Source organism: Sceloporus undulatus, chromosome 3, assembly GCF_019175285.1.
Source record: "Sceloporus undulatus isolate JIND9_A2432 ecotype Alabama chromosome 3, SceUnd_v1.1, whole genome shotgun sequence".
In the NCBI taxonomy this organism is placed as follows: Eukaryota; Metazoa; Chordata; class Lepidosauria; order Squamata; family Phrynosomatidae; genus Sceloporus; species Sceloporus undulatus.
Window position 1 is genome coordinate 4,404,236 of NC_056524.1, and position 27,876 is coordinate 4,432,111.

A 27,876-nucleotide genomic window follows, 5' to 3' on the forward strand; every position below is an offset into this window, starting at 1 on the left:
TTAAGTCAACAGGTTACTTGAAGACGTACATGCATGCATCCGCATGTGCGCACAGACACACACACACTTACTCTCTGTATGTTTGTTTGTATTTTCAAAAGCAAATATGTAGCTAGTACTTTAAAATCTACCTTGAGAATTAAATAGCCTTGAGCCTTGAACAGAATAGTTCCTGTGTGCACTGTATCAACTTAGAAATGCAGCTTCACTGTGCCAACGCAGTGGAATTTTGTGAACAGACTAACACTTGCTGTATATATCACAATTATTGGGCCCAGCTATGGCAACAATAGCATCCTTCCCGTGTAGATTAAAGTCTTTCAAACGTGAACAAATTTAGTTTTATTTTGCCAAGCTGACCACTAATCTAAAGCATTTTGGTGATCAAATGCAATTTATGTCAAATTCATTTCCATTTCATAGAATTGTTTATACAGCTGGCTTGCCACAACAGTGGGCTAGTGATCCATGGATTGGAGCATCTGTGGCTTGTCATGCCCCATATTATTCTGTGGTGCTGTGTGCATGCAGATCTGATGTGGATATGCATACATTGCCACACATTGAATAATATGAGGTACAACCATCCATGTTTTTCCCCATCTGTGGGCGTAAGACCAAACCCCCAGGGATGGGAATGGTCCACTATATGTTAACATATTGGTTGGACACTAGTAGAACTGACACCAGGAATATATTTTTGGATGTGTCTGATAGTCTCTCAATTTTGTCTTTCCTCTCTCTTCCAGTGGGGAAGACCTCTTTGATCACCAGGTTCATGTATGACAGCTTTGACAACACCTACCAGGTAAGACACGCTTCATTTCATGACTTCTAGACATTCACTCATACGATTCAAAGGCATAGCCAGACATCCTCCCGGTGACAGAGACTTGCATCTGATTTTAACAGCTGATAGTAGGAGAATAGTAGACCGCAGCCTCTCTCCCCAATTGTAAAAAAATGAAATAAAATTGAGGCACCTGTTACCAGCACCCAGAAATCAAAAGCAACTTTCAACTTTATCTTTGTCCATATCCATTCCACTAAATGGAGTATTACCAAGGAATATTGATTACATTGGGAAGAGAAAAATGTTGCCCCTGCAAAGTCTTGTACTGTATATAGACATTTTCCAAGAGCTCTTGTATTCTCTGGCCAGCTCTTTTGGTTCCTTAGAAGTGCTGTGTGGTTTATAACTTAATAATATTATCTTATTTATGCTAAAATGTACAAATCTCTTCCTTTCAAAAAAATTGGTTTGTTTTTATGCTGTTATAATTCCTGAACAGCATGCTAAGCCTAACAGTAACAAATGATACATAACTGTACAGTATTTGCAATTCAGCATTAAAAATATCCCATACTGGGAATTTGGACCTACCTGGATCTCTGCAACACCTCATGCATCCTTATTCATATCATTCTCCTGTGTATTATAAGAAACTTTTTTGATCAGATTGAAGAACTGCTTCTCACTCAGTAAACTTTATATATGTAAGGGATGTTTATCTATTTCCTTCCATATTTACTGAGTGCCCCGCATAACCATAAGCTACATGTGGCTTAATGGTCAAATAGAAATTTCTGTTGTATCAGCAAGAACTCAGCAAAGTGTCTGTGGAACTGGACAGCTCAAATATGTTGTAAACCTCCCAGTGGAGCAAACATCCTCTCTATTTCTGTCTGCTGTAATTACAGAGTCATTAAGAAGTAGTTCTTTTATTTAATGATGTGTCTTATGGTTCTGTTTTCTCTATGAAAAATGTGTCCCAGTTTTTCCTTGGCCCTTTGACTCTTAGGACTTGTAATGTGTGTGGAAAGGAGTCTAATGTAATAAAGTAATGGCAAGGCAAGCAGCTAAAAGCTTTGGCACAGTAAAATGGCTCTGGTGGAGGGGGTTATTCTGAAGAGATTTTACTCTGTCTTCCTTTGCCCATATTTCTTCCTGAATTCCACCTGCTTTGAACATTGCCCTAAGTGTATGACGTGCTTCTTGGTTGTGGCCAGGACAGAGCAGTTGTGTGGAATTTGTCTGCAGCCCTTCCCATGCTTGTTCTGATTGCTCCCAAGAAAAACACACCAGGCTTCCAGTACCCTTTTCTTTCTTTAATGCAGGTGAGAGAAGAGGAGATACTGAGAAACATAGACAATGGATGCTTCCTTTTCTTAATTAACCAGCATGCTGAGTTGTGTTCTTTGGATGAAATGTGGTCAGTAGAAGTGCAAAGGACGAGAAGCTTGTATTGTATAGTTACTTGCAAGGCGGGTTGCATAGTTATTTGCAAGGCAGGGTGTAACCTCTCTCATGCCTTTCTAGTTCAGGTCCTTGTGGTAAGGTATGTGCTCTGAGCACTCTCAAATATTATTACCAGACCTGTGGGGCTTGTCAGCAAAAGGAAGAACTCCTCTCTGCATAAGGGGATCTGTATGCTGAGTATGTACTGTACGCCATGAGATGCATCATTATTTTATTTATATTCCACCTTTCTGCCAATACAGGGACTCAAGTGGACTAACAACAGTTAATATTCAGTTACGATCAGGGAGACATTAATGTTGAAGGGCGATGGAGAATAGAAGCTGTGGGAGACAGATTGGGACCTGTATTGGTACAGTCAGTCATAAAGTTTAATGTTTGAAGTGAACGTTGTAGTTTTGTTGGTGCTGGGATTTTGAGGTTGAAAACCAACTAACCAATCCCAAATTTTAGTGTATAGAATTATTGGTCTGCACTGCTGCATTTCTGAAACATGAGAACAGTTTATTAACACCAGGTAAGGTAAGAATGACTTGCCTTAAAGGAGCCAGTGGCATGACCAGATTGGTACAGGAAGCAATATTGTGCATCTTACTTTGTTGTAGGAATGGGACCAATAAAGCCCACAAGCCATCAGCTATTGATCCCTGGAGAATTTTCATGAAAGAAAAACACTCACAGCCAATGGCCACAAATGTAGTATTGTCTCTGGCACATTGAGTGGGGAATTGCTGGCCCCTCACATCAGAGAACTCAAGAAGCACTATCCTATAGTACTTGAGATTCTAGAGAGATCCTTCTTCTGTCTCTGAACTTCAGATAGCAAAATGTTCCAAATAGTTGTTTGTCTCACCTTCTTTTGACCTTCGTGATGGAAAGATATTGTCCACACACAACTTATGGATGGAGTTAAAGCGCAGTTTTACTGGACCAGTACAGAATGCATAATTCCCAGGCTTGATGATCACACTGAATGGTAAAGTAGACATCAACTTTGCAATTAACAATAAATAGAAAGCATGATACAAAATACTGAAATGATCTTAATTCAGGGCCAAACTAGATGTGATGGGGGACAGGTGTGTATTGGATTGCATCTGCCCATTCACTTTCTCACACAGTAGAATAGGAGTTCTGATTTTTAACACAGAGAGAGATATACAGGTGAGGAGAACTGAACATCTGCCATCCCTGTACCATGTCACTTAGGATTGTGTCTTCCAGCTTTTCTTGCTGCCTGTGTTACTTCGGTAGTCATTAATTCACTTCTGTCCCATCTTTTCCTTAAACCTGGGACTCCAAGTGACTTAAAAGAAAACAAAATACCAATAAAAACACATAGAGGCATAAAGAAAATCATACAGAAAGTTACCGCTGAAGCCAATTCAGCTATCCATAGATTTAAAACCCTTTAAAATAAGGATGATAGATTTGGAAAATAAGTTGAAAGAGAGTGTAGAGTTTTAGCATGTTATATGACAACAGCATCAAAGTCGGCGTATGCAAAATATTGGAAAAATAGTAAGATTTCAAATCTTGTTAGAATGGATGGAAAAATTAATGGATTTGGGTGAACTAGATAAGTTAACGTGGGCCCCATACAGACAGGCTAAAATAAAGCTGATTTGGGTCACTTTGGAGATATGCTGTTTAAATGAAGCATGCGTCCTAAGAATCTGAAAGCCACGCCAAAGCCACAATCCAGTCCTAAGGACTGGAGCACAGCTTTGGCGCAGCTTCCTGACTCTTAGGACACATGCATCATTTAAACAGCATATCTCCAAAGTAACATGAAGCAGCTTTATTTTGGCCTGTCCGTATGGGGCCAAAGTTATTTTAAAAAGAACTCTATAAAATTTTATTTTAAAAACTGGCAACATTTTACAGATTATGTGAAAAAAGAAATGGGTCAGTGTAATGACAGGATTTGATATATTGAAAGAAAATATTTTTTGTACCATAAGGAAGGATAGTAAATACCAGGTGATTAAAAAAGAATGGTGCAAAAGTAAAGCTGCTGTTATTTGATTTTGCACCAGTTTTGAATCGCTCAGTATAATAGATGTAGTTTAGAGGGGAGGAATCCTATCTTCAAGTTAATTTATTGTAGCCAGAGAAGAGTGGGGAGTCATTTTGAATAGTTGGTGAAGATAGCCACAAGATATAGTGTTCATTATTTTTGTTTTTGTGATTACTGTTTGTGCATTTTAAGCATCAAGTGTGATATTAAAATTTAATAATAATAAAAAAAACACAAATCCATTAGAAAGACAGAAGATAAAAACCTGTGTTAACATCTCATGCTTATAAGCCATTGTAGTCAGTTCCTAAAAGTCTCTGGGAATCAAAATGTTTTCACTTGCTGATGAAAGGACAAATAGGGAGCCTCTTACCATCATGTGGGAAGGAGTTCCAACATCTGCCCGAAGCCATTTAGAATGTACTCTTCTATATTCCCACCAGGTATGTCTGTAAGAGCTGTGAGACTGGGACCTGCCTCCAAATATCTCAGAGCTTGGTCAGGTTCATATAGGAAGATAGGATTCAGGGAAGGAAGCCACAGCTGCCTTGAGTTTGTAAGACCTGAGCAGGGCAGTTGATGCCTGAGACTCTTGGAGGTCTCTCCTCCATAAGATTGCTGTAAGTCAAAGCTGACTTTACAGTGATCAGCAGCAACAAAGTGTTTGAGATCTCATCAGGACAGCTGCCAAAGCAAACGTGGTTGCTCTGTTCACATTTTTATTGTTGTTGTGTGCCTTCAAGTCATTTCCATCTTATGGCAACCCTGAGGTGAACCTGTCACAGGGTTTTCTGAGGGTTGAGAGCATGTGACTTGCTCAAGGTCACCCAATGAGTTTTCATGGCTGAGTGGGGATTTGAACCCTAGTCTCCAGAGTCATGGTCCAACCCTGAATCCACTGTACCACACTGGCGCCTCATTTAATTTAGCCTTAAAAGCAGATAGTAATGATCTGTGGTGTTAGTTTGTTCTCACATTGTAAAATGTTCTTGCAAAAGTGTCTCACATGGCAAGATCTGACATTTACCGTGTCCTGGAATTTAGCTTTTTAAAGGAACTCATACACAGAGAAGGCAAAGAAGAGGAAAGTGTTGACTTCTAAAACATGTGAAATGCTTTATGATTATGAAACTAGTATCAGCATCAATTCAAAACTGAGTTGCAGGTGGCCATAAGAAGAGATTTCGGGGCTGTTACCTTTTCAGAATCATTGTAAAAATGTTTACTATGTAGGCCAGGGATGGGCACTTTGTATAGACTGCAACACATATCATACTTCACCATTGATGTAGCTAGCAGGGGCAGGTGGGAGTTGTAGTCCAACATTATGTGATCCCTACATTGTTCACCTCTGTCCTAGGCCTTTTCGGGTTCACCAGAACCATTGAAGGTAAAACAGCTTTCCCCTCAACTGATAAGTAGGCTTATCAAATGCAAAAAGTGTTTCTTAGTTCCATCCGTGATTCTTCAGAGGTCATTATCCCATAGTGGATGTCATCAAGGTGTGTCCCTTTTCTCAGGAGTAGGATGAAGTGGTTCTTCATCCAGTGCAGACTTGAGTGGGAGTTAGTTTGCTGTTCTTTGTTCATTCCCACTTGGAATATTGAAAGGCTTTTCCTGCTTTGTACCTCTTCTTGACAGAAGACTAGGTCTGGAAGTCCCAAGTTTGTAAGAACCTGTTCAGGGGGCTAGTGTTGGACATGGTGGAGATTTCTTCTTGTTATGTGCCTTCAAGTCAAATTCAGCTTATTGCAATCTTATCATGGTTTTTTTTTTCCTTTCCATTTATTCAGAAGGGATTTCCCATTGCCTTCCTCTTGAGGCTGAGAGAGTATGACTTGGTCAAGGTCACCCAGTACATTTTCATAGCTTAGGCAGGGATTTGAAACCTGATCTCCCAGAATCCTATCCCCAACACTCAAACCAGTACACCATATTGGCTCCCAGGAAGAAAATACTGTAGAGGAATCAGCAGCTAGTTCAGAATGCTCTGTAAAGAAAAGGAAGAGGGAAAAAAGCAAATTTTGACACAATGACTTGAAAAATTAGGAAGCTTGTATCTTGCATTTGCTGAGTGTCGTGTGTGGTATGTATTTGCCAGCTGCTGTGCAGAATTTCAGCTTTTGCTTGCCAAGTATTAATATGCTTACCTTAGGAGAGTGCAGATGTACAGCATTTCCTGTGGTATCAGAAAAACTAAAGTAAATGACAAGGCATATTTGGCAAAATAGGTTTAGGTCCAAATTCTGCTGCTTTGACAGGCAAAGTAAGCTATGGGGAGCCATAATATTTAGGCTGCCTTGCATATTGTGGGTAGCACTTTTCTCTCTTAACAATAATAATTTCTTAGGGAAAGCCCGATATGTAATGTAAGAAGAGCTGCACTAGCTTCTGTTCAGATGTTAAAACAAACTTTTTGAGCAAATACGAGAAAAACTTACAATTTTTGGCCGCAGTCCCAACCTCTCAAGGTGTAGGCCACAATAAACAGAATGGGCTTTGCTTCTCAATAATAGGATTTCACTGTTAATTTGATTATCAATTTAATTAGCACTTTGAGGGCATTTCTAGGCCAAAAACCCACACACAGCAATTTAGTGCATGCCTTTTTTTCCCAAAAAATTCTAGGCATTGTAATGTAGTGAATTGCTGAGAATTCTGTTGCATCCCTCGAGGAGGTATAATATCCAAGTCAAGGACAGCTTGACTTGTTAAGGCAAATAAATGTATGGTGTAGGTATATCCATATTGCTAAATGGTGTAGCTTCTCAAATAGATGGAATTGGTCTTCAGCTTGGCTTTGGCAGGTGAGTTTTGAGCATAGCCAGAGTAATTTCTGCTTGAAATGTCTTGTGTGAAATATTATTTCATAGGCTAAAATGATTGAAGGTCACTTCATGAGACTTCCATACTAAGGCAGGATCTCTTCTGAAAACCTACTGTGAAAAACACAAAAAACTGTTGTGGGTGGGAAGTACTGATTTTTTACTTCAGATCAGGAAAGAGTTGTATGCATCATTTGATATTACAAGGTTATTTCCCACTTTGTGACCAGTATCTGAAGGTTTATATAAGGATATAAGACTAGATAGATAACTGATGGAAAATATAAAATATATTAAACATATAAGTTCAGAAATAAGGAAATAAATTGGAACGTCAAATACAGATAAGAGTTATCAGTGGGGTATAACTAATAGAGGATTAAGATTCTGAAGATATTAAATTATAAGATATTAAGAGTTTGTGATTAGTAAATATCGTTCTTTGAAAATCATTTGTGCAGCTGAGGAAGTTAGATGTAGTTTGTATATATGTTTTATGATATTATTATGTGTTTGTATGTTATATATTATATGTTTTAATGATTTGTTAATAAAAATTTTAAAAAATGTATCTGAAGGTTTTTTGGTGATGTATTTTGAACAAATAGTGGAGTAGATTTCCATGACCTTAGGAACATGGATTCCAGATGCATTTATTTACTCTCCAATAACATTTTTGTTTTTCAGGCAACAATTGGCATTGACTTCTTATCAAAAACCATGTACTTGGAGGATCGCACAGTGAGTATGAGTTTTGTGGCAACTAGACTATACTCTGATACAGGGAGTACAATGCATTTTCAGGGCTTAGCAGGATCCAAGGGTAAGAGCAACTTGGACTTCCAGGTGAGGCCAACTAAGGTTACCACCGTTGTTTCTACATGGAATCGTGGAGGGCAGTTATTGTTGGTCTGAAGAATATCATTTAAAAATGTTGAGTACAAAGCATGTTATGTAGCAAGCATGATAGTATATCATTGTAAAACAAACTTGATGTGAAGGCAGAAATCTAGTTTTCAGTGGAATGTTTGTAGATTTTTGCATTGCCAGGGCATTCATTTAAGCTAATCATCATGTAGCTCAATGAGTTAAAGCTGTCTCAGTACCATAATAACAAATGCAAAAAAGGAAATATGCAATCTTATTAGCCATCTTTCTGTTGTACAGCATATTCTTGAGTCAGAGAATATAGCCATCAGGCTTATCCAGATGTTACATGTAATGGAAAACTGATTCTTTGGTCCATATATATTTTTATTTATTTACAGTAGCTCGGAACCAGGGCCTGCCTCCCATCTGTGGAAGGCCTGCAAGCTTAAAGTTCCCTTTTCCCATAAGAAGCTGGTATACAGTATGTTATTAAAACAACCCACACTGGCCTGCTTCTAACTTCAGAATGTATAGTGTGATGTTTCTAATTTGTCCTTGCAACAGTGTTAAGGTAGTGAAGAATATATAGTTTACTACTTATGTATTGCATTGCATAGACATTGGTCCCTCCACATTCATTGAGGTTAGGGATGAAGGAGCCCCATGAATGTGGGAAAACTGCAAATAAAAAAGACACTATTCTTTTTACTTGAGCGAACACCTCTCTGGGAATCTTGAGATCCTCCAGTGCAACTCTATGGTCAACCTCTGGAAGAATTGCACTGGAGGACCTAGAGATTTCTAGAGAGAACATATTAACCAAAACCACAAATAAATGGGCAAAAGTCAAAGCTGCAAATGTGAAGGGCCAACTGTCCTTGTCTCCCTCTATCTCTAATGGAACACAGTGTCAGACATGAGGATCTGTATGTCCATGTTTCCATGAAGGCTAGCCTTCCCCAGTCCAGGGCCTTCAAGATGTATTGTACTACTATCCCCACCATCTTCAGCCATCATGGTTGGTGAAATTGTGGATGGAGATAATGATAGTTCTAGTTCATTACATCTGGAGGTGAATGAGTTGGGAAAATTGACCCAGGTGCTGACAATATCCAGACCTTAGTGGCTTCAGCCAGCTTGCTGCATTGTGTACCTTCCGACTATGCTCTTTTTCTAACAGGGAAGCAAAAGAAGGTATGGCCCAAGACCATTAACTGAGATGGAGTGAACTTGGGTTTCCTGAGTTAAAATCCAAAATGCCTTTTCATTGCATCTCTTAACATGGCAACTATCTTTATGTACAAATAAATATATCAACAGCAATCATGTTTGTAGAGTTTAATGGAACATTTACTAGAAGCACTAAATCCAGCATCTGGCAACATGGATTCCCTGATGAGCTTAGTTTTTAACCATTCCAAGCCCTAGTGTGTCCTGTACAGGGAATTGTAAGATTACTTACCTTCTGAATTCACAGCAGAAGTGAATGTCTCCCTTGTCATGAATGCTGCTTTGTGTATTTGTTTTATTTTACATGCTTCTTTAATCAGAAGTTATATTCTGTACTGGCTTTTGGCTAGCAACTAGCTTCGCTGATACAGTGCACCAATCACAGGGCTGCTGGTTTTATTAGCTATTGTTTTCTTATAGAAGATGAGATCTGATCTGACTTTCCAGTCACTTTGCCTTTGACCCTTTCCAGGGTCCCTTTAAAGTGGAATTACCATTATATTTCCCCAGCTACCTGCCATAAAATATGTCAAATACTGCTTGAAAAGTAAAATTCCCAAGTTGGCGTTACCCTTTGCCTGGCAAGAATGTGTGTTTGTACGCACATGCATGCACTTGCGCATACATACCTTCAAGTCACCTATCAACCTATGGATTTCATAGGGTTTTCTTAGGCAAGGAATACCCAGAGGTGGATTTGCCAGTTCCTTCCTCTGAAATGTAGTCTGCAGCACCTGGTATTCATTGGTGGTCTCCCATCCAAATGCTAACCAGAGCTGACGGTGTTTAACATCTACATTCAAACAGTATCTGATGCCTTTGGGGAATTTAGGACTGGCAAGTGTGTACTGCCATCCAAAAGAGAAGGATGCTGCTTCAGATACTCCTGCTTCTGCTTGCAGCCTCAAAGCAAATCCCACCCTGCATGAGTTTTTCAATATGTATATATTTTACTTTGCTTTTTTATTTTAAAAAAGCAATCAAATTTTATTCATTTTTAGTGGCAGTTTGGCTTTTTCTTTAATTTTCTCCCATCCCACAGATCAGGTTGCAGCTCTGGGATACTGCGGGTCAGGAACGTTTTCGTAGCCTCATTCCCAGTTACATCCGTGACTCTGCTGCTGCTGTAGTAGTTTACGATATCACAAGTAGGTATATTTGCCCTGGCTTTGACTCTTGTTTTTTTTCTTGCTTGTTTTGACCAATTTCCGTTAGGTACGGTTGCAATTGTGGGACACAGCAGGTCAAGAGCGGTTCAGGAGCTTGATTCCTAGCTACATTCGTGACTCCACTGTTGCAGTTGTTGTTTATGATATCACAAGTGAGTGGGGGGAAATTTCTGCATTTCTGGTTGTCTCTTCTCTGCTTGTGCACTCTCTCTCTCTCTTTCCCTTTCCCTCCATCCTCAAGCATTAGCCGTGCATGCCGTACCACAGTCATCTGCTTGTTCCTCATCATCGCATGAAAATTCCTTCTAGTCTTGAAGCTTCAAGCGGGAAACTTTCTACTCTGTTTCAGATGTCTTGTGAATAGGAATAGGCCTTGGGCTGGGTTTGCCAGGACTGTACCTTTATAACTAGCCTGAACTTGTACACCTGTTTATACAATTTGTATCTGAAATACCCAAAGGCATTAGTTAAATGTAACTTCCAGCACGTCTCTTACTATTTGTTAGCAATAATAATAATAATTTGCACATTGGGGGCTTGAATGAAGGCCTCCCAAGATTAAAGCTGAGGTTTGCTGGTTTGATTCCTGGCATCTCTGAATCCCTAAATTATAAGCACTCTCTGTGCCTTCTTGAGCATATCACAGAGCTGTTACCTAAAGATGCACCAGGATTTTCACCCTTGAAGCAAAATCTCTCATCCTTTTCTGTTCCCTTGTTCAACATGTCTCCTTCCCCCATGCGTGCCGAGAATTACTGAAAAGCAGCTGACCTCATCTTCATCTTAGCTCATCTGCTGTTCTGTAGGTGTCACTGTCACATGTTTGGCTTATTCTGACCAAAAAATAGTACTCACATCAAGCTTATCCAGTAAAATCATCTGCTGGTTGCTTCTGCACCCTTCCTAATAGCTGAGTGCTAGCTCCAAGGATGATAACTTCTCCCTTTATTATCCCAAATCTCTTTTCATATACCCCTCTGTTATATTTTTAACAAAGGTAAGCACATTTTTAAAAAGCAAAGACTTAAAACCTGTTCTGGGTGGGGTTGCATTCCTTCAAAAGGACCGGGTTCTGCAGCAATAGCAACAGCATTTACATTTCTGTACCGTTTATACTGAACTAAGCGGTCTCTAAGCAGTTTACAACATGTAAGATAATTGCCCTCAACAAGCTGGATACTCATTTCACTGACCTACAAAAGAATGGAAGGCTGAGTCAACTCTAGAGCCCCTGGGTTGAACTCATAACCTTGTGCCTGCAGTATTGGCATTCACTTCTGAAATTTTACATTACGTTTGGAAAGTCAGGGGCTTTTTGTCTCTAGAGGCACCAGCTGTACCTGGTTTGTCAATTGCACCCCTTCCTGGACAAGATAGGTCTTGGCCCAGTGACCCATATGTTAATCTCTTCTTGCTTTGATTTTTGTAACACACTTTATGTAGGACTGCCAATAAAGCATGTTTCGAAACTGCGAGAAGTACATAATATGGCAGCCACATTGCAGTCCTATACATGTTCTTATTATATTACAACAGTCAGTGTGAACTGTACTGGTTTCCAATTTGTTTTCAGGAGCAATTCAACTTGCTCATTCTTGCCCATAAAAAGCCCTAAACTTTCAAGGCCAATATATCAGAAGGACTCCCACTTGTGTACCTTTGCCTGTGTCTCAAGACTTGTCCCAGAGACTCTTCTTTCTTGTGTTTCACCATCACAAAAAGTTACATTATTGGACCTTTTCTGTGAATAGGGCATTTTCTGTTTCAGCAGTACTTTTGAATCTCTTTTGTAAGGATGGTAGTTTAGGCTCCATCTTTGCTTAATTTTAAACAAGCTGCCGAAACTTTTTTGTTCCACTCAGCTGTTGAATAATTTTATAAATATGATCAAATTCCTCTTGGCTTTAAAAAGATTTTTTTTTTGTCTTTGTGTTACACTTTTTGTTTAAAAAATACATTTTATATTGCCTGGAGATTTGTGTCAAAATAATTTATAAAGAACAAATATTTGTCCAGTGAGCTTTTTCTATTTACCTTTAGGGATGCAAGCAGCCTCAGATAACAACATGTACTAATAAGCCAGGATGGACTAAGTGGGGCTGTGGAGCCATGGACATCCCCCAAGATAGTTTTTGAAACCCTTGACTTTTTCAGTCTTTCTTGACCGCTCTTGTATGGCTTCCAGGAGTAGGGATGTTCATCTTAAAATAGGTTTCAGGTTGCTTGCCACTATTTAATCACCCCCCCCCCCCCTCCAGTAATTCCTTTATACCTCCCCTCCTTTTTTTTTTTTTTTTTCTGGCAACTTTTGCACAATTCTGAAGCCTTTGGAGGGTCCCAGGACCAAAAACTGGCCCTCAAACCTGCTGTAGTTGCCCACCTATAAAATGAACTAGATTATAAACAACTCTGCAGCAGAAGTCATTACAGCACATAGTGCCTTTCATGTTCCCAGCTATGGGAGGCCTGAGTTTTATTTTGCAGGACTCAGAATGGTTCCACTTGTGGTACTGCCTTGCCCTGAAACCTTATCAAGAAATATTGTGCCGTCTGTGCACCTGCTGAGCACCTTCTCTTTCCAGCATCTTTGTGTCTTTCATTTTAATTGCTACTTGGATTGGAATTCAGTTGGTCTGAGCTCCTGCGATAGCACAGTTCTTGATAAACAAGAATAGAAAGAAATAACCTATCCTTAAAGAGGCTTGATATTTAAATGTGCCTCATTCCTACATCCCAGGTGCTGCCATCTTCCTTACCACTACCCAGCGGCAAATATCATTCTGTCCAGGTACAGTGGAGGTGACTTCTCACCTGCTTGCTCTCTGGCAGCCCATCACTGTGCCCCCTCCCCCAAAAAAACCCCTCTAGGATTTTGGGGGTGAGAGTGGAGGAGGAGAAGTTTTGCATAAAACTTTTGTGAATAGGAAAAAACAAACATAGCAACTGCTTTTGTTCACAATATAGTTGTAGTTTATATGCATTCTATGGCTCAGTTACTCCAGAAGATAACTCCATTGCGGGGTTGCAGGGTGGAAGGAAAATCTACTGAAAATTTAAAGTGATTTTTTTTTCCAAAGAAGATAAAAACAAAACCCTCAGGACTTGTGTTTAAATAAGAAGTACAAGTTGCAAGGCAGATAACAGTACTTATGGCTGGTCTCCCTAAGGGGATGCTTCCATATCAATGCCAGTCTTGTATATGCTATGCATATTGAATGCTGACCCCCCCCATCTCCATTTTATTCATCTCAGTCAAATGCTACTTTTTCTTAATTTTTCCTAACTCTCAACCCAAGAATTGGGGAACAGTGAATCAGTAATGGTTTTGATTCCTGTTTTTTCTTTACACGTTCCAGTCCATATGTTAAGGGAATATAGACCACCTTTTTTGAGGATGTTTTCTGTAATGTGAGGAATTCTGCTGTTTGGGGTCCTTGCCTCAGCATTTAAAGAAAACACAGCACCATAATAGTTGTACTGTATCTGTTTTCTTTGTGCTAGAAAAACAACATTTTCCATGCCCTCATTCAGCTGGATGACAGGTTTATCAGAGTCTTTAGGGAACTAAAATCTTGATAAATCTCTGACATAGAAGACTGATACTGAGGACACAGTTCAGCAGATGTGAATGCTTTGACATTGTGGAAAGTTCTGTGTACTGCAAAGTGACCTTTCCCACCTTGTTTTCTTTTCCTTCCCAGATGTAAACTCATTCCAGCAAACCACAAAATGGATTGATGATGTTAGAACGGAAAGAGGTAGCGATGTCATCATAATGCTAGTAGGAAACAAAACAGATCTAGCAGATAAGAGGTAAGGCAGTTTATTCCTTGTATTTATTGAGGGGGGGGGGAAGAGTGTGTGTGAAAATCATATATCTGGCTTTTGAAGAAATATTAAGCTGATGGAAAATATAGCAGGTGAGCTGTAACTGGAGCCCTGAAAAGCTGAACTCTCATCTTGTTAAAAAGCAAGAATTCTGACCCTCATGCTTTGTGGGGAAATTTCTCAGCAACAGAGCGCTCAATCATTTTGTAAGAGGTAAAGTGTAATGTTTCTAACAAACTAAATAATTCTCTGTAAATGACTTTCCCTGGTTGCATGTTTTGAGGAGACTTCCTTTTCTAGTAATATTCTATCTATACAGTTCCTGAATAGGTTGCTCTTCTGCTGCAGTTCTTACTGTGCTAGAGCTTGGGAAAAGTTACCCTTGAGGAGGCATAAATTTAGTTTCTAATCCCAAGTGAGGTTGGCCCATTGAATCAACAACTGAACGCTAAATCAACATTCTTTAAAAATGCTTTATTGGGTTCTCTAACTGGAATGTGAAGTTAGATTTAGGCTTTTGTATGTAATACCTAGAATCCCCTAGTGTGACCACTGGCCATGCTTTAAAGGTCTAGCTTAAATGAGATATGAAAATAGTGTTAGGTGGAAACATCTTAATTCATAAGTGATAGAGATGGTTGTTACTGTTCATTTCAACTTCTATTCAGTGTAACATTGGATGTCAAGCTTGAAAATTTGAAAATATGTCATTGTCCTCCAAGTTGTATAATGACACGCAACTTCATGTATGCATCTTAACAGTAGCAAGGGTGAGACATTACTATTCTCTTCCTGATTCAGTACAGTTTAAAAATAAATAATAAAAATTTTATTTATATGCCGCCCGTCCTACGATCAGGGCGGCTCACAGCAGGTTAAAATACAGACAATTTAAAAACACAATACACAAATTAAAAAAACCCAATAAATCAAACCAACAGCTTTTTTTTTCATAGCCCAACCTCTTGGCCACGTAAGAGGAGGGAGGCCCACAGGATATTTAATCGGGGAATGCCTGTTGGAATAGGAAGGTTTTAAAGTCCTTCCTAAATTGGGCCAGGGTCGTGGACGAGCGGAGCTCTGTGGGCAGCGCATTCCAAAGGGCTGGGGCAGCTATGGAAAACGTCTTCCGAGTAGTGGAGACTAATCTAGCCCCAGGCACCTTCAGTAGCTGCTGCCCAGACGTTCTGAGGGTGCGAGGCGGAATGTACGGGGAGAGGCGGTCCTTTGGGTCTCGTGTGCCTAAGCCATTTAGGGCTTTATAGGTGATTACCAACACCTTATATTGAGCTCTACCTTTATATTTACTCTACCTTTACTCTCATTATATCCCAGCCTTCTATGCCTCTCTTAAAATGTCTTTCCCTTTTCTCCCTTGGTGTCTTATATACCTGGAACTCTCTCCCAGAGGAGCTGCATAACGTCATCTTGTTCTTCCCTCAAACTCTAATTTGGCACCTCCCAGCACTTCTTTCCAGCACTTCTTCCTCACATGAAATATACATTCCTTGTTGACTGTGGTTTTTCCAGTGATGGAGGTGGAAACATCCTAGCATGGGTTGATTCCATCTTGTCGCTCCGATAGGCAGGAAAATAGACTTGATGGAGTCACTACCAGAGGAAGCAACCCCCACTCTCCCTCAGTCTTGTGTTTTCCTTTTTCTCCTCCTTCCTTTACTTTATCTTAAAGACTTATTTCTTCTAATATTTCTTCTATTCTTTTTATATTTATGATCTTTTCTCTCCTGCCTTGGCAACTGCCTTATTAAAAAAAAACATGTTTCTTTAGCCTTTGCTTTATACTTTCATCTGTCTAACCTTTTCTGCTGAAGCGAAACCAGGCAGGAAGGGACAGTTCAGAAACTGTGCTGTGGGGCAAATATGCCCAGCTCCAGCGTTAAAGAAGACAGCCCTTATAAAGTGCCACCTACACTGTCAGTATAATAAATACAGGACAGTCTTGTTTTTCTTAATGGGAGGCATCTGGCTTGAATCACCTAGAATATGACAGGTAGTACTTCTAACTCTTTCCTGGGATATAGGAATACTGGAGGGCAGCCAACATTGTAAGTTCATGTAGTGTTCTCTTACACCATATCTTTCTTTTCATTTTTCTCCAGGCAAGTATCTATTGAGGAAGGGGAGAGGAAAGCCAAAGAGCTGAATGTAATGTTTATTGAAACTAGTGCAAAGGCGGGATACAATGTAAAGCAGGTAAGTGAACAAGAGGCAGCATCCCAAGGCTTTTCTTGTAGTGAAAGAGAAGAATGTTTCCAGCTTATTAAAACTACAGTCTTACTACAATGTGTGGGGCTGGTTTGGCTTTTAGCTGAACACTAGAATCATAGAATGGGAAGAGATCCCAAGGGCCATCCAGTCCAACCCTTCTGCCGTGCAGTAAGATACAGTCAAAGCACTCCCTGTGACAGATGGTCATCCTGCCTCTGTTTAAAAACCTCCAAAAATGGAGACTCCACCACTTTCTTAGGGAGAACGTTCCACTGTCAAATAGCTCTTACTGTTTTGTTTTCAACATCCTGTATTTCAGGGGTGGTCAACTGTCAGAACAAGCACCCTCCAGGGGACTTTGGAGGGGTATAACCCCTGGAAAAAGTGCTTGCTACCCTCCAGCCTCGCACCAAATGCCCTAAGGGACATGGAGGGCCAGATTTGCCATGGTTTTGCCCCTCTTCCGGCCATTTTAGGGTTAGCCTACCATCCTCTTAGCCTTTGGGGAGAAGTCCATCTCATTGTCCCATCACTTTGAGTCATGAAACAAATGGGGAGGGGTCTCTTTACCATGGTTGTTTCCCAATTTTGGTATGTCCTCTCACAAGAAGTACAGCAGGCACCAGCTTTGCAGACATTTTGTTTCCAGGCTAAGCTCCATCTATTGAATGATTAGTTATCCCAACAAACTATCTCAGCTACTGATTATTTTGTTGGTGTTATTAGATTTTTGTTTACTTTTTTTGTTATATTGATAACTGTTTTAACATTACTTCATTACAAATACCTAATGAAACCAGCAAAACACTGTTAGCTGTCCTGACATTTTTTAAATGAAAGTTTTATGATATAAAGAGAATATATAAAAAATAAATAAAGGATTTTTAATGCAAGAGAGTTTCAGCTGCAGTGAGGTAAAATGCTCAGTTCAGGAACCCACTTTTCTGTGTGCACTTTGTTTCTGCTCCCACAATACCACTGATTGATCATTACTCATTTTCTTTCTATTTTGTAGCCAAAATATAAATAAAAATACTCCAAGCAACTAGCTGAAATGGGCAAGGTATGCCGTTTCAGATGGTGTCACCGGTTTAATAGTTACATGTGAGCTGAAGGTGCAGGAGGACATAATCTGGAGATAGGATGACCTACTTTATAATTTAGCACTAACACACAGCCTTACACCATGGTTGTTCCTGTGGAATAGCTTGTGGGGCCTTTGCTCTTTAAAAAGGAAATAAACTTGGCATCAGTCAGATTGGTAATAAAGTGGACTGTTGGTATCCACTGGGGTTTGGTTCCCGGACGACCCCCCCCCCCAAGATACGTAAATCTGTGGATATAAAATGGTTTCCCTTATATAAAATGCCAAAATCATGGTTTACTTTTTGAATTATCACTTGATGGCAATACAAAATGGTTTGCAATGAACTCTTTGTCCTACCTTTCTATATCCCTGCTGCCAGTGAGTACCTGTCAGTGTGGTGGATCTCAGCTCTTCTTCTTCGAATATTCTGAGAAAGGACATTTTGAACAGTTTGCATTCTTGGTGCTCTACTGTGCCCTTTTGCAACTCCCACAACACAGTATGTTTCTGTTATGATGTTTGAAAGGGAGATGGAGAAGGGAAAAGGTAATTAGTTGTAGGAAGCCATGACCAGTCATTTTGTTTACCATGTATGCATGTTCAAAATATGTCTCATATCCATAAACAAAGCAAACAAACAAAAAAAGTGATGCAGCCTTCTGTGAAGATTTAAGTGGTTAAAGTACTTAACTCATTTCATATTTTGGAATGGAGCTATTGCTAGGTCTGGGCCTATATAAAGCTAGTCTATCCAGCTAGTCTGTTCACGAATCTTTTCTGTCTAGAAAGCACTGCAAAGGATTCTTGAGAGAATCTCAGTGTCTACAATTAATAGGATCTACTTTAGGGCTAGGGGGACGACGACGGATGGACTGCGCTTCTGTACAAATGAATGTGAACAGAACACAAGTGAGAAATGTCCCCTGAGTAACCTTTAAAAAGTTTTCTGCCATTGATAAGAAGAATTCAGCATGGAAGATAAGACATTGCAGGTGCTGTCCTAGTTTCTGTGTTCAAAAATAGAGTTGTGGCTGCATTGGATTTTTCACTTGTTAATTTTGGTTTCCTGGTATGTTCTGTGGATCTCCGGGTGGGGGAGGCTGATGGATTAGAGCTGTGGGACATCAGGTTTTGAACCTCATTCAGCCATGGAAACCCAGTGGGCAACTCCTTACTCTCTTAGCCAAAGCAGTAGTGGCAACCCCCCTCTGAAGAAATCTGACTAGGGGAACACCATGATAGGATTACAAGTCGGAAGTTACAATGAAATTAGCAACACTTTTGTGGAAGAGGATTGTTGGCAGATCACCAGGGCATCATCTGTATCCTAGAAGTCCACCTGGGGCCTGTGTTGCATTCCTCCTCTGCAGCAGTTTCCAGGAGTAGATGTGGCCCTGAGGCCAGCTTCTCAAGATGTCCCAATTTACTGTTCAGAGTCATGACAACTGCAACTCACTCCTGTCTTGAGCAATTTCTTAACATATTCTTATTGCAGTAGTTAATGTATTCAACACTACTTGCAAACTCTTCACAGTTAGTTTGGTATGGGGTTTTTTGGACATGAGAACACTCCCCACTCAGGTATGACACTCACCGATTGGCTTTTGTCATCTCCTTTTTTTCCTCTCTCAGCTTGATAGGCATCAGTGAATCACAGACAGGGATGGTCAGGGCTGGAATGGCTTGTGCCCTCTTGGTGTGGAATTTGTTTCCAAGAAATATTTCCAAGTTATATACTTGTGATTGCCTTCTTCCCACCCAAAAGTTTGCTATGTTTGCTACAGGCATGTCTTTTGAATTTTTGTACAATGACAAATGGCATGAACAGTAGGCTATTGGAATCACACTATTCTCTCGCCACACTAGTGTGCCCACATGCTGTGTGAAAATCCCTACTCCAGAGAGGCAAAATAAAATGAGCGTTGAATAGAAGATGAGGGAGTGTGGAGCTTTTTAATTCCCTTCACAGCTTTCTGGCTTTTTGTAATGTTTCTCTAATTGGATTTATTCCTGCATGCTCTGATTGGTAAATTCACTTTGACTGGACTTGCTTGCCAAATTCCTCCTTTTTAGCATAGCAGTTTTGGTGAGGAATCTCGCCCTGGGCATAATTTTGTTCCCCAGCTTAAGTGTGAAGAAGCGATTAATGTTTTTAAAGCACAAGTTGTCAGCAACTGGTTTTAGAGACAGCAATCCAGTTGGTTTCTGTCAAGTGACTTTTACTTCTTAGAAAGAAATCTTATTTTCACCCATGACTTTTAAGTAGTAGAAAGTACAGCAAAAGAGTGTGATCAGGCAGAGAGAAGGCTACTGATGATTCAGTCCTATAAAGACACTGTCAGGAATGTAGGAGTCCTTTGCTTAGAGTGGTCTCTAAATTTAAGATGATAACACAGAAAAAAGATATGCCCACTTACATCTGTGACTAATTACCATGCTGTTAAATGCCAATGTATACCTTACTTATTTGTGTCCTAAGAACAGTTAAATTCTGAACAACTCCCTGGACATATAAAACCATCCTGAATTAATGCCTTGTGAGGAAAGACTTAGGGAGCTGGGTATATTTAGCCTGGAAAAGAGACAGTTAAGAGGTGATATGATAGCCCTGTTTAGTATTTGAAGGAGTATCACATTGAGGATGGAGCAAGCTTTTTTCCTGTTGCTCCAAAGATTAGAGCACAAAAAATGGATTCAAACTAAAGGAAAAGAGATTCCAGCTCAACATTAGGAGGAACCTCCTGACAATAAGAGCTGTTCAGCAGTGGAATGTACTTCCTCAGAGTTTGATGGAGTCTTCTTCTTTGGAGGTCTTTAAGCAGAGGCTGGATGTCCATCTGTTGGGGATGCTTTGATTGTGAGTTCCTGTATGGCAGAATGGGGTTGGGCTGGATGGCCTTATGGTCTCTTCCAACTCTGTGATTCTATGATTCTAATGACTAAACAATTTATCACCTCTCCTGTTACAAAAGAATTCTTTAAGTTTTGTGAAATTGTGTAAATGTGTCTTGATACTTGGAAATAAGTACATAATTCCCCACCCCATACAAACACACATTATTTTGAATCATAGATTTGGAATCGGGCAGGGAGCCATAAAGTAGTGGGACCTGTCCACATTGAAGAACTTCTAATGCAACATTCTCTCTCCCCCCCCCCCTTTTTTTTTTTTCTGGTCACAGCATATCTACTTTGCTTAATTTGTTTTCTTTTTCTTTCCCCCAACCATTCCTAGCTTTTCCGACGTGTGGCTGCTGCCTTGCCTGGAATGGAAAGCACACAGGACAAAAGCAGAGAAGACAGTATCCTTTTACATCAATGTTTCCTAGTTGGTCAGTTAGGTGGAACAAGGGACTTAAGGAGATGCAAAGGTTCCTGAATTGTGAGGCTGGATGGGCTGCACAAGAGAAACCCTGGTTCACTCAAATAAAATGTTTACAAGCAACAAAAATGAGAGTTCTTCTAAGAGACTCCAGGCTGAAGATGTGTGTGTTAGTTACAGGATACAATATGCAGAAATTTTTGAAGAAAAATCCCTTAGGGTAAATAAAACTTCCAGATGGCTATGGATGAGTACAGGAAGTTGCAGCCTTGAGAGTCCTCCAGCTAATTTACTCTGAAGGGAAATTTCTGTTTGACCCCAATCATAGTGGTTTGTGTAAAGCAAAATCAGTCTCATTTACTGTCTTAGGAAAACATTAGGGGTACTTCTTCTGGTGGGTATTAATTTGTTGAGTGGAAAAAAGATGATGCCCAGACAATAGTTCCCTGGGTTTGATAGGCCCCGGCTAAAGTACCACAATAGAAATTGCACAGCAGTTCTTACTAAATTTACGTATTCAATCTTCCCCTAGGTAGTTCCTGTTTATGAACTATGGGATTAATGTTCTGAATGCCAGCAAAGGTCTGGTTAATAAGACTTAATTCTGTCTAGAATTTAAGAGAAGCAGAAAGAAGACTATTTGGTGGCATGATTGCATGAAGACAGGCTTGAGAGTTTTAAGCTACAGGAGTTCCAGTTTTTTTCACTAGTCATGCCTCATCTGGAATACTGTGGTCAGTTCTGAGCATCTCCATTTTAGGAACAATGTAGACAAGTTGGAGCAGTTTCAGAGAAGAGCAAGAGGAATGATATGAGATACGGAGAACAAAATGTATGAGGAAAGGTTGAGGGAGCTGGACATATTCAGCCTGGTGAAGACTGAGGGCTGACATAATTGTACCCTTTCAGTATCTAAAGGTATGTCACAGAGATGAGGGTGCAAATTTATTTTCTGCTACCTCAGAACATAGACCAAGTCTAATGGTTTTATGTTATAGGAGGATAGATTTCAACTCAACATTAGAAGGAACTTCTTGATAGTAAGAGTGGTTTGGTAGTTGGAACCAATTACAAAAAGCAGTGATGGGGTCTCTTTCTCTGGGTGTCTGCCAAAAGAGGCTGGAGAGCTACCTGCTGGGGATACTCTGGCTGGAGTTCCTTCACTGAACAGGGGTGTGGACATGATAGGCTATGAAAACCCTTCCAACTCTGTGGTTTTATGATTCTGTGCCCATAATTGAATCTCTTGCATACGGTACATAGGAAAAGATTTAAGATTCTTAAGCTGTCTCCTAAATAAATGGAGGCAACCTTCCCCATATTCTTGCCCTCCCAAAGGATGGGCCTCATAACAGCTGAAATCCTCCCAGCAAACTGCCTTCTGGGAGTTGTAGTCAGCCTATCTAGGGAACATAAGGATTGGGGAATGCTGCACTAAGGGAACTCTAATTTGTGGCAGAGCACACATTTTGTTCGACATTCAGTTCTTGATATCTCTAAAGATGAAAACAGAAGTCCTGTCTGGAACTCTGGTTGAACAGTGCAGACCATGTTGGGTTAGATCAGCCTTTCTCAAATAGTGGGGTGGGCCCAGGGGGGGCGTGAGGATCCGTAAAGGGGGGCGCAAGGCTCTGATATGCAGAGGTGGTACTTATAACAATTTTATAGACAAATGATACTATTTACAGTCGCGTGGGGGGCGCGAAATGTTTTCTTCTTCCTGGGGGGGGCATGACAGAAAATAATTGAGAAGCACTGGGTTAGATGGACCAATGGTTTAATTCACTGTTAAAGCTAATTTATTTATTCTTGTAATTTGAGGGGGTGGGGTTTGCTAGTCACTTGCTTTTCTTCAGGCCCTCCTTAATTGTGCATATTTGCTTCTGACACGGTTATGTGAAGTTTTTGATAAGGCAAGCATTTATGGCATGCTCAGCTGAATGATGAGTGTTCCAGGTTCCAGGCTGGCATTACCATGTGTGTCATCACACCCACAGAATATTACTTGTTAAGACCTGTTAGTGGCACATAAAGACATCAGGTGTGAAGGAGGTAAGGTGAAACAGGTTATTCTAAGTGCCCGCTACAAAACGTAGCCGTAGTAACCACTAGGTTGCTGTGATCATGGAGAAGAACAGGAAGACCAGAACAAGGGGATTTGTGTCTAGAGTACCTTGGGTTGGCAAAAGGGGGCACGAAAACTATTGGAAATGGATTGGTAGGCCTTCATTTCTTGGGAGAGCCCAGTGCACCAAGGAACCAAAATCTAAAATTTAGATGCTTAATAAATAAAACTGGCTTTGTCAACCCCAGCCCACTGCAGAAGGTTAATACCAAAGGTGATGGTATCCATGGAAAAGAAAAACCAAAGGCCTTTTCATAGAATCCTAGAGTTGGGAGAGACCTCAAGGGTCATCCAATGCAACTCCCTGCCATGCAGGAAGACACAATCAAAGCACTCCCAACAAATGGCCATCCAGCCTCTCTTTACAAACCTCCAAAGAAGGTGACTCCATCACACTCCAACACTTTAGCTCTCCTACAGTGTTGCCACCTCAAGGAAGGAAGGGCTCGTGTTCTTGGAAGATTCTTTCCCAATAAGCAGCTTATTGGAGTTAAGAAAGGGAAGTGGGACCTTTTCCCCAGAAGTTTCAGATGTTTATGTGAAGGGTGTCACAAACACCAGAGAGCCTGTTTCTGCAGAAGCGAGGGGTACTGATGAGCCAGTGTGGCGTAGTGGGTTGAGCATTGGACTATGACTGTAGATCAGGGTTCATATCCCTGCCCAGCCATGGAAACCCACTGGGTCACCTTGGGCAAGTCACATTCTCTCAGAGGAAGGCAAAGGCAAACCCCCTTTGAACAATTATTGGGAAGAAAATCCTGTGATAGGTTTGCCTTAGGATAGCAATGTCAGAAGTGATTTGAAGACACGCATCAGCAACAAAGGGGTAAGCAACAGAAGTCCCAAATCCCTCATCATCTGGGAAACACTCTGTGCCTTGTTTACTTATTTGGTTTTATATATTTATCCTGCCCTTCAGAAGTTGGGTTGAAGTTGGCTTCTAGCAAAATGGATTTTTAAAAAAACATTAAAGGCAAATTCTGAGGTTAGTGGCCTGTGGAGATTGTACCATGTGCTCTTCCTGGATGTTTGAGTTGAGGTATTGGGTTTTCATCTTCCCTTTTTCATTTTCCTTAACCACTTTCTCCCTCTCCAGTGATTGACATTAAACTTGAAAAGCCTCAAGAGCAGCCAGTCAGTGAAGGGGGCTGTTCATGTTAACAGTCCATCGCTTCTCTCTCCCCTTTCTCCAGACCATCACTGCTTCTTTCTTCCTTCTCTCCCTCCCTCCCTCCCTCCCTCCCTCCCTGTGACTCATTGACAGCAGTGTGACTATTGGCTTGCCCTTTCCCCATACCTTTCAGTAACGTAGCACGGTTCATCATTGCTGCCTGTCTCGTGAAGATGATCTGTTAGCTTCACAAGCACAAAAGAAAGTCGGTGTCTTCATTATTTATAAGAAAATTGCTTTTCTTTTCTTTTTAAAAAAGAGCCAGTGTGATTCAAGCATATTTCAGTCATATTTCAAAAAGAGAGGGAGAACCAGAAAGATTTGTACCAATCTGGTAAACCTTTGTTCCTTTTAAGAAAAAAAGAAAACTTAAAATACTGCATTTCTGGAAGCAAAGGAAATGGGGTTAAAGATGTTGTTTGGATTTGGTGAAAAGGGATGCTTTGCCAGGTAGAAATAGCCAGTGCTTGAGGCAAGCAGGTTGGAACAATCACAGGATTTAAACCCCTCCTTTTACAAACCAAAAGAAGAAGAAGCCTGCTTTGACTTTCCAACCAAGATCCTGATCTTTCCCCCTAAACAATAGCCTTTTGGAAATACAGAACAGGCTATTGCATTTTAATATATATTTTTTAAAGATCCCATTCTCTTATATAGACAAATAGCCTTCTGACACCTGCTGATAAAATGCTTTTTGTAAGGGAGAAAGTAACCAATTTTGCTGTAGGCAAAATTTAGAGACCTTGCTTTGGTCTATTATATATAATTCTAGTTGAGAGCCAGTCAACTAGTTCACCTTTTGGTTATGGCCTTAAGGGTGGGATACTTTCAGAATAGGGTGCCAGAGGAGGCAGAGCAGCTTGAAACAGGTTCTGGCATTAAAGGCAGTTAAAGCTGAATCAGTCTTCAACAAAAGAGGCACTAGGTACCAAATATTTTGTGGACGGTAAATGTGTCATGAAGAGGAAGCAGGGCAGAGCAGAAATGGCTATTCCTGAGCTCAAGTTAAATGGAAGAAGGGGCGAGTGTGCTTATCAAAGTAGATTTTAAAAGTCCCTTAGGTGATAAAGGAAGGGAACATAAGATGGATACAAAATGTACAATTTTGCAGACTTTTGCCTTTGTTTTCAGATTATTATTTTTTAAATGTTGGGTCTTCAGAATCTAGCATGTTCGTCTTACCTAGTTTAGTTAAATAACTGGTTGTTTAGTATTATGTTTTAACTGAAACTACAATTAACTGTGGTTACCTTCAATATTTATTTCTCTGCTTTAATTTTTTTTTACTTTTGTTTTGGAAAAAAAGTTTGTAAATTCATTTAGAGCTTTGCTAGTGTCACAAGATGTAGCTATCCAAGAAGTACACTGAGACGTGGGCATGCACTCACACACCCACATCCTCATTCACTCACCCACGCCCATGCGCACACATGCACCCTAGAAAGTGCACTCTCTTAATCTGTACTAGTCATTGTGAAGTTGCTGTGTAAGTTAACACAACTGTAAATACATTGTTTGCAGGAGGAATACTTGCAGCTGGGGAAGGGGCACAATACAGGAAAGGCTTCATGAGTCTCCATTTTCTAACTGATAGTTCAAATTGTGGGGGGAGCTCACTCTTCTTGAATCCCCTCCAGTAAAGGGGAACCTCCCGCACCTCAGCATCTCCGCTTCAGATGTATACATGTGAGGCCTCTGTTTTCCTGCATTGTGGAACTGGAATGGCAAATACATCACTTTGACTTGAGTTTCCGATAATATTTGCACATACCTGTAACGTCATGTTTTAAAGGGTAGAGTAAGACACAGAAATGCTTCTAATGCAATCTTGAAGAGATTATTTCTTTTCTTTATTTTTTCCTTTGGTAGTAGCATGTCTTTTTTTTAAAAAAAGTGTTTAAATATGGCAACCAACAGTGAATTGATCCAGGAAAGAGACTTAAAAAGGAGACTGGGCTACTTTTCCTGTATTGTTGTATTCAACGTGTGCAAAAACTAAAAAAACAAAACAATCCATCTTGCTGCTTTTTAATATTGAGTTTTCCGTGGCTTGGGTTCTTAAAGCAATGAAATGTCTACACGGGTTGGATTTTTTAAACATGCACAGAATTTTTTGCTTCCAATAAAGTATCTAATCAAAACACTAAGAACAAAACAAAATTGACTCTTCTCTTTCCTTTGCTATTAAGATCAGAATGGTAGGTCTTAGTCCCATCTTGCAAATATGGTGGCCTGAGTGAATTGAAGAGGAGTGGGGAAATCTGGTTGGAGTCACTAATGCTCATTGCCACACCTAATTTCTGGACACCTACATTCATTTTCCCCCTCTGCTTTGATGGCTATTAAGCAGAGCAATCTTTGCGATTTCCTTACAAATGCCTTCCAATTGGAGGGTGACATTTTATTTTGGAGAACGTCTTAATGGCTGCAATCCAATGGTGGATGGGGCCACAGGCAATGACATGGTACCAAAAATAATCTGCCTGTTTTAGCTTTATTTAAATATATAAGTGCTGCCCAGTAACACCAGATCTCAGTGTTGTAAGTAAAATCTGTTTAAAAGAACTTAAAACCTAAAACAGTGAATGACCATGGACAGTCTACAATCATAATTGAACTGTTCAACAAAATGCAACATGCTCATCATGGTTGATACCTGTATGAGGTCAACCAATTGGTCCCAAATATAATGCACCAAAACATCATGCTGATAGACAGTGTAGTGTTCTGGTTTGACTTTTGGACTTAAATAATAATAATAAATAAAACTTTTATTTATATCCCACTTTTCTGTGACAAGACAATCAAAGTGGCTTACAACACATTAAAATCCACCTTTACAAATTTATGTCCCAAATCCCCCCCCCTTAAAACAGGATTAAACAAATTACAATTTAAAACATCTATTAAAAACCCAATAAAAATACAGCGAGGACAGAGCGGTGGGCTAATACATGTTGTGGGGGCAATCATTCTGTGGCCAGGCACTTTTATTCAGGAAAGGCCTGCCGGAAGAGATCCGTCTAGACAGCTTTAAAAAAGAGATCCATCTTGACAGCTTTTTTAAAGCTGTCTAAGCTGGCAATTTGACGGATCTCGCCTGGCAGACCGTTCCATAATTTGGGAGCAATTGCAGAGAAGGCCCTCTGGGAGGTAGCAGTTAGTCTGGTCTTTAAAGGCTGCAATAGATTCCTCCCAGAGGACCTGAGGGTGTAGTGTGGCGGATTATATGGGAGCAGGCGATCCCTCAAAAAGGTTGGGCCCAAGTCATGTAGGGCTTTAAAGGTTATAACCAACACCTTGTACTATGCCCGGAAACTAATAGGCAGCCAGTGAAGAGATTTTAAGATGGGTGTTATTCGGTCACTCCTAGTTTTTCCGGCGACCAACCTGGCTGCCATATTTTGCACTAATTGAAGTTTCTGGACTAGGCACAAGGGTAGCCCCATGTAGAGCGCATTACAGAAATCAAGTCGTGAAGTTACCAGTGAATGTACAACAGTTTCTAGGTCCTTTACTTCCAGGAAAGGGCGCAACTGGCGTATCAGCCGAAGCTGATAACAGGCGCTCCTGATTGCCGCATTCACCTGATTTCTCATGTGAAGCGACAGATCTAGGAGTACCCCCAGACTGCGAACACAGTCCTTTGTGGAGAGCGTGACTCGGTAAGACCAGGCTTCAAGTCCCTGCTCAGCCATAGAAACCCACTGAGTGACTTTGGGCGAGTTGCATTTTCTCAG

The 27,876-nt window shown here is 40.4% G+C and overlaps 3 protein-coding genes across 4 annotated transcripts in view; 2 read left to right on the forward strand and 1 right to left on the reverse strand.

Annotated features, from left to right (window-relative positions):
* FAM168A (family with sequence similarity 168 member A) overlaps positions 1–27,876 on the forward strand; it is a 438,953-nt gene that overhangs the window by 80,398 nt on the left and 330,679 nt on the right. The window lies entirely within an intron of this gene.
* Positions 1–27,876, reverse strand: part of PLEKHB1 (pleckstrin homology domain containing B1) — a 145,765-nt gene that overhangs the window by 53,483 nt on the left and 64,406 nt on the right. The gene's annotated exons all lie outside the window — the stretch shown is intronic.
* On the forward strand, positions 755–26,296 carry RAB6A (RAB6A, member RAS oncogene family). Of its 2 annotated transcripts, none has more exons than XM_042459631.1 (7): positions 755–808; positions 7,793–7,846; positions 10,248–10,353; positions 14,076–14,187; positions 16,323–16,416; positions 20,754–20,820; positions 24,062–26,296. In XM_042459631.1, exons 1-7 carry the CDS (start codon positions 779–781, stop codon positions 24,124–24,126), a joined length of 528 nt encoding a protein of 175 aa, XP_042315565.1. In that variant the 5' UTR covers positions 755–778; the 3' UTR covers positions 24,127–26,296. The 2 variants fall into 2 exon arrangements, with proteins under 2 accessions (XP_042315565.1, XP_042315564.1); XM_042459630.1 differs by lacking the exon at positions 10,248–10,353 and adding an exon at positions 10,421–10,526.

What these genes read in the sequence shown, in the direction of transcription:
- RAB6A (XM_042459631.1), top strand. Translation starts at nt 779, where the DNA reads ATGTATGACAGCTTTGACAACACCTACCAG. An exon ending in CGGGATACAATGTAAAGCAG is followed by an intron (nt 16,417 to 20,753) that starts GTAAGTGAACAA and finishes AACCATTCCTAG; the next exon opens with CTTTTCCGACGTGTGGCTGC. An exon ending in GGACAAAAGCAGAGAAGACA is followed by an intron (nt 20,821 to 24,061) that starts GTATCCTTTTAC and finishes CTCCCTCTCCAG; the next exon opens with TGATTGACATTAAACTTGAA.